Genomic DNA, 18,579 nt, shown 5'->3' with positions numbered 1-18,579 from the left:
AAGTCCTCCATGAAAGTTAAAAAAAAAGAACTAATACCTACGATGTAATAGGCGTGCGAGTATTGTCATAACAAGGAAGGTTTGGTGTGGAAATTGATTGAAAAATTGAAGGACTACAATACTCCGTGGTTACATATGTGCACTATGAAATGTGACTCTCATTTCGGTACCATGGCATCAACAATGCTTTTTAAGCAATAATCACTCTTCTCCCTATTGCTTTAATTTACAAGACTTGGAAAAGCACGTTTATAGTAAGAAGCAAGTTTATAATTCAGTCTGCAAAGGAAAATCGATTACATCAGTAAGCGGTTTAATTATTGGAACTCATCTGTTGCGACAACTATCTAGTAACTTTCCTAAAGTAGACCAAATTCATGATCAATAAATAGGTCTTTTCTTAGATGAATCGAAGTCTGTGATGCACAAACATTAAAGATAAACTTTGAGGAAGAGCTCCCATCCGGAATCCCACGTCATTTACACCTTTTTCTTTTTGCGACCGACATACTATTGAAGAAAGCTATCGGAAGATGTTACGTCGGAAGATGTCAATACGACGGCTGTAACGTTATTTTATCAACCGATCCAGATTTTCTGCTAAGCATATTTAATTCATAACAATATTTAAAAAAAAAAAACATTACCTTTTTTCATGAAATTTCCGTCAAGACATTTTTGAAACTCAAGTACATTAAAATACCAGAAATGTGATATTCATCTATACAGTCACTCGATTTCCAGTTAAAAACTCTGTGACTAAGCAAAAAGGTGCATTACAAGGTAATAAATCTCGCACAATGTCATTAATGTGGAAGGACAGCAAAGAAACTTTAGTGCCTGCAAATCTTATCATCTATCTGGACTTGTGCCAGCTACCTGTAATAATTTGTGCTAACTGATATCTTATCAGTGTGAAGTGTTATATATCACCGCACGTATCTAGAACAGAGCGTCGTCCATGCAGTTAACGTCTTCCGCCGTTAACAGCAACATGGCTCTGCTATTTTTCCTCTGCCTTGCCGTCTCAGTAGTGTTTGGTAAGTTTCCACATTCATTATATTGACGACAATGAACAAGATTATTAAGTTAGCTGTTAGGAACAACTCGGTAGGTGGCTTTAAAAGTGGCCTAGTTCCTCGTCTATCCTCTTGTGGTAAAAGTTCCGGGTTAATTTGACAACAATTGTAAGTTTTAAAAATTTACAACTTTTCAGGGAATTGCCTTGCTCTCTGTATGGAATCTTACCTTCCACAGAATATTTTCTTAAAGACTTTTCTATCCGGTGCATCTATTACAGCGAATCCCACAGCATAGATCGTCTTATTTTAGTCGAGGTGCACATTTTCAAATGATCTGTCATCAGAAATATGCACATATCTTCCTTCCAGTAAGTGCATAGTCACATAAGCATATGGATTGCTCTCACGTATTTTGAATTTAACGTTGTAAACAGTAGCTGTCATTTACCGTAGATGAACTTAAACGTGGTTTTTGAATAGGTGATAATCAAATAACGAGAATCCGTTATTTGAATTGTCGCCAGCAAACATCTCTGTTTATTTTCGGGTACAACGACTATCTGCAGAAATGCATTTATTTACTCTTTTTCTTTTTTTTTTCTTTTTTTCAAAGTTGTACGCTTCTGTATATAAACCTGATAAATACCTTACGTGAACCAGATTGCACTTGATTGATTGACATTTCGAAGCTCTTAGACGAATATATGTTAGTTATTGCATTAGAGGGTTCTAGACGTCTAGAGTTACAACATAAGTTGCGAGGCAAATGTTACACTATCTCTGATTCGAATCTGACATTTCAGTAAAGTAACGATGAATAACTTGATTTAATTTCAAAGAATGTGAGAAGTAGATGCGAAATAGCTACAATTCTCATCTTTATAGTAACAAGTAAGTTTACTTGGAAACTGTGTGTATGGAAACGAAGAGCCTTCAGTTACATTTTACAAAGTATAACTCGATCTTGAAAGGGTAAAATAGGCTGGAAACGATCTGGAAATGTAACAGCTAAGCAACTGAATATTTATCAGTAGTAGTCATCTGCAAATATAAGTCAGTGGCTGTTAGCCCCCTCTAACCGTCAGTCCTTTGAAAGGGCACGGCCGACTTCCTTCCCCGTCCTTCCCTAATCCGATGAGACCGATGACCTCGCTGTCTGGTCTTCCCCAAACAACCCAACCCAACCCTCTAACCGCCAGTTTACTATTCCCGCTGCGTTGTACCTGTACAGTGTTCAGACAGTACGGGCGAGTTACTGTGGCTGGTAGCGAAGATCACTTACTATCGGTGAATGTGAGTGGCGACACGCAATAACCTTACGAAAAACGTTAAGCTGCTGCTCGGTAATGTATGTCGGATTTGCTTTCTGGATAATGAATTTATAACTGGAGCATCAGTGCTACATTATATCTGCAAATGTGTAAACCTGAAAAGCAATTTTACTTTTTCTACTGTAGATCCAGTGATGGTTTTTTATCAGTCAAAACTGTTCAGCGTCTACTTTTTTCGTGTATTGTGAACAAAGATATTAAAATTAGTAATACTCAATTACATGATATCTTAATTCAAGAACAGTATGGAGGCTTAACACAAATACGTAACGACTCGTTGGAGAAGAATAATGGCTATGGGTGACGACTGAATTTATAATATTTACAACACTTTCGAAATGGCATAACCACCAGCTGTAGGAATTGCATGTCACCTTCAGGAAAATCAAATGTGCTTCGAAATATCCATGACCGAAAATCGGGCAATATTTATGAGTTTTGAAATGTTCTCAGGCATTCAGCAGGATGTCGCCGTCCAAATGGTGCGATATTTCGGCAAACAGAATTGTTGCCATCTTCTAACGGTCCTGATGGCAGCTTGCTTTCAGCTGGGATGAAGACGAGGCCACGGCGAACAATCAGTCGTCAGGACCGTCTGAAGCATCTTTAGTACGAGACGTGCACGTGCTCTTTAAATACCGGTACCGGAAAATAGAAAAGAAATGCAGCTTTAATAGTGATCCGAACAAATATTATTCATGAACTACGGCGTTTCTAGCGTAGCTCGTTCATAAATAAAAACTTGGCTCAGTGCACAAGTGCCAGTCTAAGGCTTCCCACTTAGTTGTAGGATTATTGTCCGTCACTTTACACGTCTTTCACCTACGGTTAATATGAAAAATGCCGAGATCGGTACTTAACATGTCTGCGAGGATTAATACTCTACAATTACAGTGAGACACATCGAAGGGACACTGGGATACTGCAGTGTTCATTTTCGTCTCCGGTGACTGAAACTGGAGGTGACATTGTCGTGCTGGAGGGCACCCTGCTAACGAAGTAAGCTTCCTCACCTTACCCACGCCGCGCAACGCGCATGGAGATATTTGCATGAACTGCAGTAAGCGCACAGGCAGTTCGCACCTGTTCGCTTCCATCCCGATTCGTCCCTACGTAGGCAACTGGGGGGGAGGGGGGAGGGGGTAAGCACCAGTGTCTATTGCCGGCCGTTGTGGTCGTGCGGTTCTAGACGCGTCAGTCTGGAACCGCGAGACCGCTATGGTTGCAGGTTCGAATCCTGCCTTGGGCATGGATGTGTGTGATGTCCTTAGGTTAGTTAGGTTCAATTAGTTCTAAGTTCTAGGGGACTGATGACCTCAGCTGTTAAGTCCCATAGTGCTCAGAGCCATTTGAACCATTTTTGAATCAGTGTCTATTCTTGACATTCAGAGCATACAGTGTTTTTAAATCACAACGTACCAAAGCTGTTAGATCTCTCTTGGAGACAAATGTGAATGGCTGCTCATCAACCCATACTGGAAACAGGGTGATGACCCAAGTCTTATACCGACTCGCCATAATCAATTACATCTACATCTATGCGGTTACACTGCAGTTCACAATAAAGAGCCCTGCAGAGTGTCCGTCGAACCACCTTCAAACTATTTCTCTGCCTTTCCACTCTGAAACCTCACTTGAGAAAAACGAACACTTTACCTGTGTGAACTTTAATATCTCTTATTATATTCATTCCGTCTTACGTAGGTGGGCGTCAACCTAAGCATTATCGCATTCGGGGAGCCAACTGGCGGCTGGAATTTCGTGAAAAGATTCTTCAGCAACGAAAAACGCCTCTGTTTTAAGTAGTGACACACCAACACACGTATCATATCCGTGGCACTGTCTGCCCCACTTCGTAACAATACAGCTGCCCTTCTATGAAGGTTTAAGATGTCCTCCGTCAATCCTATCTGGTGCGGATCTCATACCGTGCAGCAGTACACTAGAAGAGGGCGGACAGGGGTAGTATAGGCTTTTTACTAGACCTGTTAGATCTTCTAAGTGTCCTGCGAATAAAATTCAGCCTTGGTTCGCTTTCCCCACAACATTATCTTTGAGACCGTTCCAATGTCAGTTAATCATAACTGTAATCCTTAAGTGTTTGGTTAAATTGATAGCCTTTATATTTGTGTGTTTCAATGTGAAATAAAAATGTAACGCACTCCTTTCGGTATTAGTATGGGTAATCTAACACTTTTCATTATTTAGGGTCAATTATCATATTTCATAACATACAGATATCTTTTCGAAATCATTTTGCAGTTGCTTTTGATCTTCTAATAATTTTATTAGACAGTAAATGACAGCATCATTTTTAACAGTCTCAGCAGACTGATTATATTGTGTTATGTAGCTGTCACATCGATTGCGAGCAGTAAATGGCCAATAGCATTTCCTTGAGGAACGTCAGTTATCGCATATGGTTTACGTGATTACTTTCCGTCAGTTACTCTTCTTCTGGCTGGAAATCACGAATCCAGACGCACAAATGACACGATACTCCGTAGGCACGCACTTTGGTTAGAAGCCACTTGTGAGGAGTTACGATTGAAATACATACTGTCGCACTATCTAATGCCCATTTTGTCTGCGATGAATGTGCGGAATGCTCGTGTTAATTCCAGATTTTAGATTCATTTCATCTGTTGTCCTACGCTTGAAATCCTTGTATTTTAATGACACTGTTAATTTCAATTCGTGTAATATGAAAACCACATGTTCGTGGCATGTCCATTACTAGTTTGCATGTTAAATGGATATTATTCCTGAGTGGCCCACTATCTTTGTCGATTGTACATATTGGCTAACTGTTTTCTTCTAATCTCATGAGGTGTCTATCAGAATGAACGGTAACACCCATGCTATTTGAAATGATTTCTTCATAGGTGAGCCCTTCCACATATTATTATTTTTCAAATGAAATATTCCACCACGTGGAAGATAGGCAATCCTTCTGGGAGAAAAAATTATTGGTAGTAACCATTGTTTCAGTAGATAATAGTAGCCAAGTATTTTTTCTTGTAATTTTTCTCCATCAGTACAATTTTCGCAGAGTATTCTAAAATTGTACTACATATGTAGCAATGTGTGAATTCACATACGCACGTGAAAAGACGACTAAGACTTTTCATGGAAATGACTCATGTCTAGATGTTCATCTACATTTACATTCCGCAAGCCACTTTATGGCCTGTTGCACTTGGTGTAACACTGCCACCTGTAGTTCGTTGCGAGAAGTGGTTGCTGATATGCGCTCACTGTTGACCACACAGGTTTGCCGCAGGACCGCATAGTAGGCGGCGAGGACGCGGCTCCAGGTGAGTTCCCGGCCATCGTGTCGCTGCAGGTCGACGAGAGCCACAACTGCGGCGCCAACGTACTCGACGAGCAGTGGCTGCTCACCGCCGCGCACTGCGTCGACGTCGAGTAAGCAAGCCACCGTTTGTGTGTGTGTGTGTGTGTGTGTGTGTATCGGAGGTGTAAAAATTCGTGTTCCAGCCTGCCTGCCACTATCTCCACTGCAGCAATTAAGGCAGCTCAACCTGCTGCAACGGAGACACAAGAGTACATTTTGTGCACTGAAGAGCAGTGGTTAAAGCAGGGCATATTTGGTTGCCGCTAGCTTACTGAAGCTGACAACAGGCTGCGCTATCAGTGCAACGGGACTAGCCATGTATATGTTTCCGTAGATAATTTCACTGCAGCTGATTAATGATAACGGTGGGAACACAAAAATGAACAAACAAACTTGGCAGAAGAATCAGGAGAATTTAAGAATTGGGGAATATATACCAGTTGCAACAGATCGCAACTCCAACAAGTGAAAAGTTGTCCTTTGTTTATATGGCAACTTCAAATAAATCGACAGGTTTCTCGCAATGAAAACTGTGTAAAAAGTTCTTAGGCACCGATTCGGGAACCTCAAGCATATTACGACATGTCTCACTATACACATACTTTGAAAGAGGACTAGGACTTAGTAGTTGACAAGTGTGTGCAAATGTATGCTAAGGAACTGAGGCCATATAGCAGTGTATAGACTTTTCATATAGCGCAAACGTTCTCTGAAATAGGAAAAAAATATGGCTCAGTGCTTATTAAGAACCTCATTCTGGTGCTATGGATCATAGTGTTAAGAAAGCTTCGTATCAAAGAAAACCTTTTTCTTTCAGACGCGTACTATTTAGATTAACATAATAATATTAATAAACGAACTTTGATTTGGGTAAAATGCGTTTGGAAAATATAGAATGAATGATTTTGCCCACTTAGAGTGAATTCAGAGAACCCACAATGGACGTCCAGGAAAAAGTAATTAAAATTCCTGTAACTGGTGTCAAGTTTGGCTGGAAACGTTAAGGTTACAGAAACTATACTTCGCCGGCCGGGTGGCCGAGCTGATCTAGGCGCTACAGTCTGGAACCACGCGACCGCTACTGTGGCAGTTTCGAATCCTGCCTCGGGCATGGGTGTGTGTGATGTCCTTACGTTAGTTAGGTTTAAGTAGTACTAAGTTCTAGGGGACTGATGGCCTCAGAAGTTAAGTCCCATAGTGGTCAGAGCCATTTCAACTATACTTCGGCAACCATTGTTGTATAACAGACATCTTCAGGCATTTTGGTGATAAGGATTTCGGCCTTCGAAGATGGCACTCATTACAACAGAAAATATGTATTAGAGGTGACCTAATGATGGTTATAATTGAGAACAGCCGCTACAAGTCGAAAAAAGGTGCAGAGAAGTGAAAAAGAAGAGAAGAGAAATAAATGAATAAGCCCAATATGCTTCGAAAACTGGGAAAAAATTAAATCAACCACTTTTCTGGCCTACAATGAACTAAAATAAATAGATATCTCATGGAGGTATGTTACTGGGATATTTCAACCAACTTCAGAATCCTACTCATAACGGTACAGTGAAAGCGTACAGAATAACCTCCTGAGTACCGTAGCACAGCGGGAAGAAGGGCAGACAAGCAACGCTCCTTTATCCAGCATAGCATGGCTTACCTTGTCTTGGATAAACGCTCCTTTATCCAGCATAGCATGGCTTACCTTGTCTTGGATAAGAGTAAAGCAACGTACCCATTCTGCTGATAACGATAGACAACTTGCCTGTGTAACAGACATGTATGGGCAGGTTAAAAGCTGAATGTGGTGTGTAACACATGGTAAGGTTGAACGGGAACGGAGGATAGCTTCGAACAGGGCAATGTATCATGATGACACCACCACAAACAGTTTGGAACGCTTGCTGTTATTTATCTTAATTCGGACGTTCTGCACTCGTTTTTTCTACTAAAAGATTAGGTCTCCCAGCCCTGTCTGACATCTAAATATACGTGTTTAGTAAGTTAACCCTACAATTTGTATAGTAAGTAGGTACAGGAGCGCAATGTGATGCAGACGTTGGTACATCGTGCCAGGCCGATGCTGGACGCCAATGACCTGCCCCATGAGGTGAGGGAGCTACGCAAGTTTCTTGACGATCACCAAATGAAGTGAGCTCAAATAAGAACTGTAGCAAGGCCACCGACGAAGAGCAGAGAAACAGTTGAGCAGTTTTGCCAGTCTGTGGCCCCATGTCGTGTAAGACAAGCCTCCTGCCGAAAAGACGTAAAACCAAATCGCTCTTCAGGTCTCCTCGGAAAATCTGGTAATTACTGTGCCCAGTTAAGGACGTGGAAGGTATGGTAACAGGTGTTTACAAAATACCCTCGTTGAACAAACAGTGCACATTGTAGAAAAAAGCAGGAAGGAGTGAGAAGGGTTTTATACCCTGTGCTACAGCGAAGAGTCAGCTTTAGAATAGTATGCTCTAGGAGAAGATAACAGGAGTTAATTCATCGACACCTCTTTCGCGGCTGGCATTAGCAGCTTCTGGGACTCTGTAATTAAAGAATCCGTTGGAATAAAAGTCACTGACAACACTGTCAGTAGAGGTGGTACCCTTGAACTCAGCTCGGTGAGGTGGGAACGGGCGCATAGAACGCGGAGGCAACGTATGACCATTCATGGTGACATCGTAGGAACCAGTGAGGTCACAGCCGGCAGCTAGCGTAAATACGAGCGTGTGGTACCAACGGCCTATAACCAGTCACTGCCAGATATTAGCTGGTCGATGCTCCTGGCATTCTAACCACTTCAGGCAACTGGAAGCCTCAGAACACTTTCCTCAACCTTGGGTTTTAATAACCGCTTCAGCAGTATTTTCGTCCTTTATTACTGTACCACTACCGGTTTCGTGGCGTTAAAGCCACATCTTCAGTCGCCATATGACTAGAACATTAGAGTCGAAAAGCTCGTAATCTTTTTTCCCAACATTCGTTGTTCGCCAAAACCAAACACCACTAAAAACGGTATATCATGGATAAAAAGCTGCTAAATTCCAATACGGTACGTAGTTCCACATAGATCGGAGAAGCGATCATTATGGTACGATATGTTTTGGATCCATCCACTATACTGGAATTTGGGACCGCCTTTTAGCGGTGTTATGTTCTGACACACAACGAATGTTAGGAAAAAAGATCCCGAATTTTCCCGCTGTAATGTTCTAATCACATGTCAGCCGAAGGTGTGGCTTTAACGCCACGAAACCGATAGTGGTACTGTAGTGAGGGACCGAAATACAGCTGAAGCGGTTATTAATACCCAAGGTTGCCCCACCTACAAGGTTATCTCCACTTCCTTCAATCTTACAGCCTCGAAACTTCGCCTTCCAAATTGCGACAGTAATGTCTAATGGTTTCGCACACCTCCCTGACACATTAATGAAGCATCGCTGCATTTTTAATGTCTTCATTTCCGTGGGCCCACGTACAATTATGCAAGTGATTGCGGTCTGGGAAATGTGCAGGCTACGGAAATGTTATCGTTTACATATCAATCTGCTGTGGCAAATATTGTCCGATGTAATTCAAACAATTCGACTAAAATTATCAAGAGCTATTTCCTTTATGAACTACATGAATTCAAACATCTTCCAAAAATTCGCACTATACAAAATATGGAGTATTATGAATAAGATTCTTGCAGACCGCTGAAAGACAAGCAGTTACCATATTCTGTATAATGGGTGTCTCATGTACTTTGCAGCTCTCATACCTTCAAGAAATGGAAAAACTATATTCAGTAGCTAAACCCATAAATCTTCCCCGTCTTTCCTTAGCTCTTCCACTGTATGTTGGGCAGTGTCTTGTACTATCTGCAGAAAGCAGACGACACTCTGTTGCAGTACGAGCCAGCTGTCGGTGCTGGCCGGAACCGTCAACATATCCTCTGGCGGCACGCGACACCGAGCCAACAAGGTGGTGGTGCACAGCCGGTACAGCCCCCAGGACTCCTGGGTCAACGACGTCGCTCTCATAAGGGTAAGTCTGGCTGGACAGCTACTTCCCGCCCACAGATGAGTTTTCGCGCTCATTTGGTTTTCATTTTGCTGAGCCCCTTATCGTCTTAGGTCTACGTTTAAGAGTCTGTTAACAGATATATGTGAATATCAAAAGGCTTTTTGTGTAGCACAATGTTTTTTTTACATAGGTGGTGATGGTACGGATTCTCAGAACATTTTTGTTAACGGTAACACTATAGGGCGAGCTTCTGAATTCTAAAAATAGTGGAGATTAGAATATTATCAGCTACAAACAGAGGGAAAAACTTAATAAATTTGCTCTGAAAGTGTACTGCAGTGAACTGACTCGTGAAACTAGAGCGGCACATCTCCCTTCTCTCTGTCTGTAATAATCTGCAACCACAGTGTGTATTATCGTCCTCTATTTCTGATATGGATATGTCTTTTTTCCTTAAGCACTCACACTCAAATCAATAAAGTTAAAATTTGGATAAAAGTGTGTCAGAGAAAGAGGAACTGCCGGTTTTTATTACAGAAACTGTTATATATGGAGTACTTTATGTACAGTTCTCTGGAGCAATTGGGTCACTGTTCTTTTCTGTCTGTTAGTATTCAGTATTAGCATTTCTTTAAGGGTTCGGTGTTCAGTATGGCAATATTATCGTTTACATTGGTGTAGCTCCTATTTCGCTAAATCGGAGTTAAAAAAAAAAGTTTAGTACTGCAACTGAACATCCCTCGTCAAAAACTCTCAGTAATCAAGCCATACGATTATAATTATACTTTTTTCTTCTATCAGGAATAAGTAAAAAATTAAGCCAGTGAGGACATGAGGCTAACATTTTGTTGAAACGATTAGAAAACAAATAAATAGGGTGTAGTTTACTCTAGACAATATTAGCCCACTGTGGTTTTTTGTCAGGTCTATGGCAGAGCGTGTTTCTGTAACTTGGCGCTTTCAGCCTCTCTACATTATAACCGGCCGCTGTGACCGAGGGGTTCTAGGCTCTGCAGTCCGGAGCCGCGCTACTGCTAGGGTCGCAAGTTCGAATCCTGCTTCGGGCATGGATGTGTGTGATTTCCTTAGGTTAGTTAGGTTTAAGTAGTTCTAATTTCTAAGGGACTGATGACATCAGATGTTAAGTCCCATAGTGCTTAGAGCCATTTGAACAATTCTATATATTATAAATAATGTAAATTTCAATACATTCGTTATTCTGTAAAACAAAATAAAGACTGTAAAATCCAAGTTTTAATTATCTTATAATGATTCTCTTTATGGTGTGGAAATCACTGGAAACTGAGGTGTATGAGCTCTGTACATGACACCTCTTTCAGGTATTTATTACCACGATTGCTAATTGTTATAAAACATTACCGTTTGATGCACGTTTTGCCAACGACAGAAATATTAGGCATATTCACATAATAATGTTTTGTATAAAGGTAAAGAAAACTGTTCTGTATATGTTAGCATCGATGTTATGCCTGTCCATATTAGTCCTACCTCGCCATTCCTTTGATACGTCAGTTTTCGAGATAAAGTTGATCAGTCTTCCTCACCAGCTCGTCTGTTCCCTCTCTCGCTCACGTCATCGATAATTAATCTTCTTCTTATCGACGTTGGATTGTTTCACAACTATTATTATTTCGTGATCCATTATCGAAAGGAGTTATTGGTTTATAGTATCAAAAACATGATTCGACAGTCGAATAGAACATCAACGTTCAAGAATGCTTCAGTCTCGGGCGACGTTTCCCGTTTGCTAATTAATTTTTTAGACATGTGACAATAAAATCCTGTACACTGTTTGGCCTTGTTTCGGATACTTCCTCAACGGAGTGTTCGCGCCCGACCATATCCGTAGACTCCCAACGACTACGGCACTGGCACGCTCTCAAAAGTAGACTACCGTGAAACCCGTCTTCGAGTCGGAAACGCTTAACCGCGCGTTGTCGCACGTCACAGAGGCACTTCCTTTTGCGTCGATCGAGATGTACGATTGTTTATCTCACAAACTTCTGCAGGAGTAACTTCTTCCGTGCTTTGTAGACAAATCATCTCAGAAAGATACGTCTGTAACTCGCTGAATTATTCTATTTGCCTAGCTACACATTGGTGATGACCTCGAGGTTTCTTCGAGAATTTTGATGCTCTCGACGAACTGACAGAACTCACCATGAACTACAGAAATCGTGTCTTTAGAACAAGGCCGAAGTTTTAGATCTTCTATATTTTTATGTAATCGAGAGCAGTTGCTTCGAACTTTTTTCCGCTTAACAAAGTAAGCTCTACTTCCACTACAATGAAACGGTGAGATGCGTAGAGGTTTCCGTGGGTGCGTTGCTTGCATAGCAGTTCGCAAGGGAGGGCAAGAGTTACGTCGCCCCCCTACCCCCTCCCCCCCCCCCCCCCCCCCCCCGCCGCTTAGTGGATCACAAATTTTCTGCCACATAGCAACTTTCTGTGTCACCTGTTAAACTTAGATCCTATGGCATGTGTCCAGACTGACCAAGTCTCTTGCGTCTGTCTTCCCCTCCCCCTCCCCTCGAAGCCCATCTGTAAAATTTCCGCGGGTGACCACGACTGCTTGATAACAGTTTACTTCTCCATATTGATAATCATGGTTGACTTCCTATTTGAGTGGAGCTGCCGAACCATTTTGCTAGCCTTCACATTAGAATGAGAATTCGTTTGGGAAGGCATCTTAAGAGCTTAAAGATGTCTTGTAGCTACTTGTACTCAAGCTCACTTATGTCATCAGCTTCAACATCAGCTCTTTGTTAGTGTAGTAGAGAAAATGCTGTGTACGACTGAGAGTATTGTCATGCTAGAAGTAGCTTCATGAAGAATTTCAGCACCCATCGTAATGGATTGTTACTATTGTTATACCGGAGACTGGATCCCGCAGCCACTAGGGCAGAACAGCAGCGAGCAGTATTTCACTAGGATACTTCACAGACAGGGACTCGTGCAACTGTCAATGGTCGACTACGTATCCGATCTGAAATAATTGTCAAGAAAAAATAAATTGTACATGGAACAAAGAAGCATGATTTGTTAGTGGCTGATGCAGCGTTACAGAAGCAGGCCTTAGTTAAGGGAAAGTGGAAAATCATTTGAATAAGTGCATCAAGATGTTCGAGGATGAAAAAAAGAAAAATCAGAAAAGATTTAATGAAAACTAATGTGGTTTACCTGGACTCTACTAAGGACCACCAATTCCAATGACATTTATCGAAGACAGTGTGTGTGTGTGCGTGTGTGTCTGTGTGTTTGACGTTTACGGGCGATAAACAGCGTGGTCATCAGCGCCCAAGCACATAAAAACAGGAACACATGCAGTGAAGGGACTATAGGCGAACAGCGATCAAGGAGAATGTCTACAAGAAGCAGACCTGACGCAGTTCCAAATCCCCACATACAGAGGCAAAACAAGAGGAGAAGGAACACACTAAAAAAGGAAAGGAAACACAAGGAAAACAGAACAGAAACCGAAGGGTAACAAGGAGGTAATCGTGACTGGCGGACCTCTTACCTAAAACTTGGGTGAGCCAGTCACCCAGCAGCACATTAAAACTCTCTCCCTAAAATCCGAGGCAACAAATTGGACAGGACACAAAACCGTAAGACCTTGAAACGTCCCCTTTGAAAAATTATTACAAGACTGTGCTTAAACTGACACACAATATTTTTAGCGCAACGCAATCTGACTTCCAAAAACCCCCTACGAAAGAATGGCCCTGACTAACATTAACCTATACGTTTCACAAATCACTTACCTCACAAAAATCTTCGTTACTCAAGCTACTGCAATACAGCGAGCGCCACTACTGCCAGCTAAATAAAAGATTCCAACTATGGAAGGCACTAACTACTGATAGGTATAGCTAGCAAATGAAAGATTTTAATAGAGAACAAACAATGTATTTACCTTAGTAGTCATAATATATACATCACTCCATGACATCAATTCTTACAAATTTCAAAACTCCGTCATCTCTCTACCCACGTCCACCACTGCTGGCGGCTCACCTCCAACTGCGCAACGCTACGCGCTGTTAGCATCCAACTGCCGCTGCCCAACACTACAATGGCAGACAACAATGCAAAGCAGCCACAGACTGCACACGCCACAGCCAGTGATTTTCATACAGAGCGCTACGTGTCGGCGGCGTTACCAATAAAGAAACCTAAACAGCCTACTTACAACCTTAACCACAGTCGTTGCGTCGTCTTGCAAAATAGAGGGCAAATCCGGTGGCAAAGAAACCACCGACCTCTGGTCAGAGTATATAAGACAGTCATGTAAAATTTGGTGGACAGTAATCTGGACGCCACGAGAACTGCAGATTGGGGGGTCCTCCCGCCGGAGTAAGAAACCATGCGTTAAGGGACTGTGCCCGATGCGGAGGCGAGTGAGGAGAACCTCATTCCGCCTGCATGACTGGTAGGACGTACGCCATGGCCGCGTAGTGGGCATTGCCAGACGCAGCTTATTGTCACGAACTGCCAGCCACTCCTCTTCCCATTGACGCATAACACGAAAACGCAAAATGGTGGTAACAGCATGGAGGGGGACGGCACATTCAGCAACGTGAGGGAGGGAGCATGCATCTTGGCAGCCACATCCGCCAGTTCGTTTCCCCTGATAGCCACGTGCTCCGGCACCCAGCAGAAAGAAACCTCCTTCCCCTGCCGTTGCAGGTGGAGTAGGGCATCATGGATGTTCCCGACGACCGTATCCTCTGGGTACAAGTGTTGCATGGTCTGAAGGGCACTCAGGGAGTCAGAACAGATGAGGAACTTAAGACTGGGAACACATCTCATCTGCTCCAATGCCCGCAAGATTGCAAACAATTGGGCATCAAAGAAGGTAAACGCCGCAGGAAGCCGTAACTTGAAGACTCGATCAGGGAAAACAACAGCACAACCAACAGAGTTCCCCTGTTTAGAGCCATCCGTAAATACAGGTACATGGTCCCGATGCTGGTTTAAAATATCGTAAAATAAGGAGGTAAAACAAACGCTGGAGTGCAGCTCCTCCGGTTCTCCGATAAGTCTGGAAGGATGCTGGGCCTCTGGAGCAACCAGGGAGGCAGGCGAGTAAAACCTTATCGTTGGGGGCCACACGCTCCACACCAAGGGACTCAAGAAAATGCTTGGCACGAATCCCAAATGGTCTCGTTGCCCTGGAACGACTGGAAAAGAGACGTTCCATAGGCGGTCGGGCAACGGTAGGGTACGCAGGGGATGTAGGACAGGCAAGGAATTGACACACCCGTTGCACCATGAGGAGTTTCCGCCGGATGGCGAGCGGCGGTTCCCCTGCCTCAGCACACAGGCTGGGGATGGGACTGGTACGAAAGGCACCATTGGCCATCCTGATACCCTCATGGCGTACTTCAGATACGAAGGCCTTGCTGACCCATACACGGTGCAAATGTAGTCAAGACGCGATCGGTCGAAAGCTCTATAAAATTGCAGCAGACGCGCCCGATCTGCTCCCCAGGACCGATGGCTCAGACACTTCAAAATATTCAGTGCCATCAGAGCCCGCACCTTGAGGTCTTTAAGGTGAGGCAACCACGATAACTTGGAATCAAAAGTGAGGCCCAGGAACCTCATAGTGTCTCCAAAAGGAAGAACGGTGTCCCTCAGACGCAATTCAGGGGAGATAAAATGACGTCGAGAAAGATTAAAATGAACACACACACATTTGTCTGCAGAAAAGGTAAATCCCGTCTGCGCAATCCATGCCTCTAATCGCTTTATCGTAAGCTGCAACTGTCGACTAGCAGTGACAAGACTGGAGGAAGAACAGAAAACAGCAAAATCGTCCACAAACAAGGAGCATTGGGCAGGACTCCGGATAGTGGACGTGATACTGTTAATATTGACGGCAAAGAGGGTGACACTTAAAACGCTGCCCTGAAGAACACCATTCTCCTGCACGTACAAATCGAAGAGCACATCACCAACCCGACACCGAAAGAGCCGGTGAGAAAGAAAGGACCAAATGAAGATGGGGAGACGGCCACGAAAGCCCCACTCATGGAGTTTATTGAGGATAAGGCGGCGCCAAGTAGTGTCATACGCCTTGTTAATGTCAAAGAAGACACCTAGACAATGCTGGTTACGTAGGAAGGCCTGCTGGATGGCGGCCTCAAGCAGGGTCAAGTTGTCTATAGTGGAACGACATCTCCGAAAGCCACACTGAGAGGGGCTAAGGAGCTGCCTGGTCTCGAGCAGCCAAACCAGGCGACGGTTAACCATGCGTTCCAACGTCTTCCCAACACAACTTGTCAAAGCAATACTTCGATAACTACTGGGAATGCGTTCGGTCCTTCCCTGGTTTGAAGAGGGGAATCAAAATCGCCTCCCTCCACGAGTCAGGGTACGTGCCGGATAACCATATCATAATAAAACAGTTCAAAACTTCCTTGGATGGCAGCAACAAGTGCCGCAGCATGCTGTACCGGATTTGATCATGACCAGGCTCAGTATCATGAGCCACAGACAGCGCCGAATCCTGTTCCCACATTGTGAAGGGGCAGTTGTAGGGTTCAGTTTTTAGAGACCGGAAGTTCAAGTGACCCCTCGCGATGGCAGTGCGGTAACGGCATAAATCTGGATCACAGTTAATAGAGGCGGTAGAGTCCGCAAAATGCATGGCCAGTGTCTGGGCAATGTCTCTCGGCGCCGTGAGGAGACATCCCTGATGCAGCAATGCCGTGACTTTCCTGGAAATCCTCCTGATAGCTTCCCATACTTTCGTAGAACTAGTGGAGCGAGAGATGGAGTTCAAGAACTATTGCCATGACCGTCGTTTGCTCTCTTTAATCACTCGCCGCGCTTTGGCCCTTTCCACCCGAAAGGCCGCAAGATTGTCAGCTGAGGGACGGCACTTGAAGCGGCGCAGAGCTGCACGGCGGGCTCGGATGGCTGAGCGGCTCCCAGTGGTCCACCAAGGGACAGGACGCCTCTTGGGATGACCGGATGACCGTGGGATTGAAAATTCAGCAGCATCGGAGATCACGGCTGTAACATCGTCTACCCATTCGTGGACGCTGGCACAGTGTTCCAAAACAGCAAGTTGGCTGAAAAGTGTCCAGTCAGCTCTGCAGAGGTGCCACCAGGGCGGCACTGGTAATGTCACAGCCTCATCCAGGAGGCAAATCCAATGGGGGAAGTGGTCACTAGAATGGAGGTCAGCAGCAGCCTCCCACAGAGCAGAATCCGCGAGTGCTGGACAGCAAAAGGAAAGGTCAATAGCCGATGACGACCCGGAAGCAGTACAGAAATGAGTGGGAGCACCAGAGTTGAGGATGCACAGTTCTTCAGACATAATGAGGCTTTCCAGAATGCGACCCCTGGGGCAAGTAGTCGGAAAGCCCCATAAGACATTATGAGCATTGAAGTCCCCCAGAAGAAGAAATGGGCGGGGGAGTTGGCTAATAAGGTCCGTGAGAGCCTCAGAGTCTATCGCATCCTGAGGCTGTGAATAAACTGAACAGACTGTGAGCCTCCGACTCACAAGAATGTCAACTGCAACTGCTTGCAAGTCGGTAACGAGAGGGAGCTCAGATGAGGGGTGCATGTCACGGACAAAAACCGCAACACCACCCTTTGCCCTTTCCCCCGTCAGATCACGTTTTCGATATACGGTATAGCCCTGTAAAGAAGGAACATCAGTGGCCCGAAAATGTCTCTCTTGGAGACATAAGCACAAGGGGCACTCTCGTACAAGGAGTTGTAATTCGGCCACAAGCGTCCTGAACCCATTCAGGTTCCACTGTAATATGGGAGCCAGTGATCAGGGTGGCTGACCTTTCACCCTGCCTCTGTGCTTTGGAGAAGAGCCCGTACTGGCCACAGATTTATTCCTGGGGTACGAAGATCACCCCCGGTCGACATCAATGTCCATAAGCTCCGATGACGACCCACGGGAGACGTCAGACAGTACGATGGCCTCGTCATCGGACCGACCCTGAGTAGTCTCCTCAGGTGGCAAAACCTTCACCTTCGGCGTCTTTGTCTTGGGGGGGCTTAGAATGCAGAGCCTTGTCAACAGTTGGAGCTTTACTCGCCTGGGCAGAAGGCGCCATATGGGAAGAGGCAGGAAGTACCCCAATGTCAGCAAGCACGGCCTTGTCCGACGTAGCGGGGAGAGCCGCAGGTTGCAAAACAACCGCAGCAGCACAAGTGCACTGGCAAGCGCAGGTATTAGTGCTAACGCTAGCAACCTCCGTTGGCGTAGCAACAGTGGCCATGTGTACCGGTTTTTTCAGAGCGGAAGCGAAAGATGTTGAAAACACAGGAGGTTGTATGGCCTTAAAGAGCTTCTTGGCCTCACCATAGGGGATGCGCTTAGATGTTCTAATCTCCTGTATCTTCCGTTCTATGAGATAGATGGTGCCGATCCGGCTCCAGACAGGGTGACTCCCAGAGCAATTCACGCACTTCACAGGCGGTGAACAATCGGCTCCGTCATGGGCAGGCTGACCACATTTACCACAAGTGGCTATCCCATTGCACCCCAACGTAGTATGCCCAAAGCGCTGACATTTAAAACAGCTCATTCGGTTGGGGAAATATGGCAGTACTGGCAAACGTTAGAACCCCGCTTTAACATGCTCTGGGAGTCTCGGGCAACTAAACGTGAGAATAAACGAGTCAGATTTGACGAGGTCCCCATTGACTCGTTTCATAATACGCTGCACGTCAACAATACCTTCGTGAGCCCACTCAGATTTTAACTCGTCTATGGGGATATCCACCAAGTCCCTACACGTCAGAACACCCTTACTATAATTCAAAGTGGAGTGGAGCTCGGTCTCTATAGCGTACTCTCCTAGACAGGTTGCCTTCC

General features: G+C 44.4%; 1 protein-coding gene across 1 annotated transcript in view; it reads left to right on the top strand.

Annotated features, from left to right (window-relative positions):
* Nucleotides 1-957: 957 nt before the first annotated feature.
* The window catches only part of LOC126303912 (mite allergen Der p 3-like), a 34,594-nt gene continuing 16,972 nt past the window's right edge, over nt 958-18,579 (top strand). Inside the window, exons 1-3 of the mRNA XM_049991790.1 lie at nt 958-1,040; nt 5,626-5,779; nt 9,590-9,725. Of these exons, the coding sequence (XP_049847747.1) occupies nt 962-1,040; nt 5,626-5,779; nt 9,590-9,725 (369 nt within the window). The 5' untranslated portion in view covers nt 958-961. The remainder of the gene's footprint in view (nt 1,041-5,625; nt 5,780-9,589; nt 9,726-18,579) is intronic.

Source organism: Schistocerca gregaria, chromosome 1 (assembly GCF_023897955.1).
Source record: "Schistocerca gregaria isolate iqSchGreg1 chromosome 1, iqSchGreg1.2, whole genome shotgun sequence".
Taxonomy (NCBI): Eukaryota; Metazoa; Arthropoda; class Insecta; order Orthoptera; family Acrididae; genus Schistocerca; species Schistocerca gregaria.
This window is presented reverse-complemented; position numbering and strand designations above follow the sequence as displayed.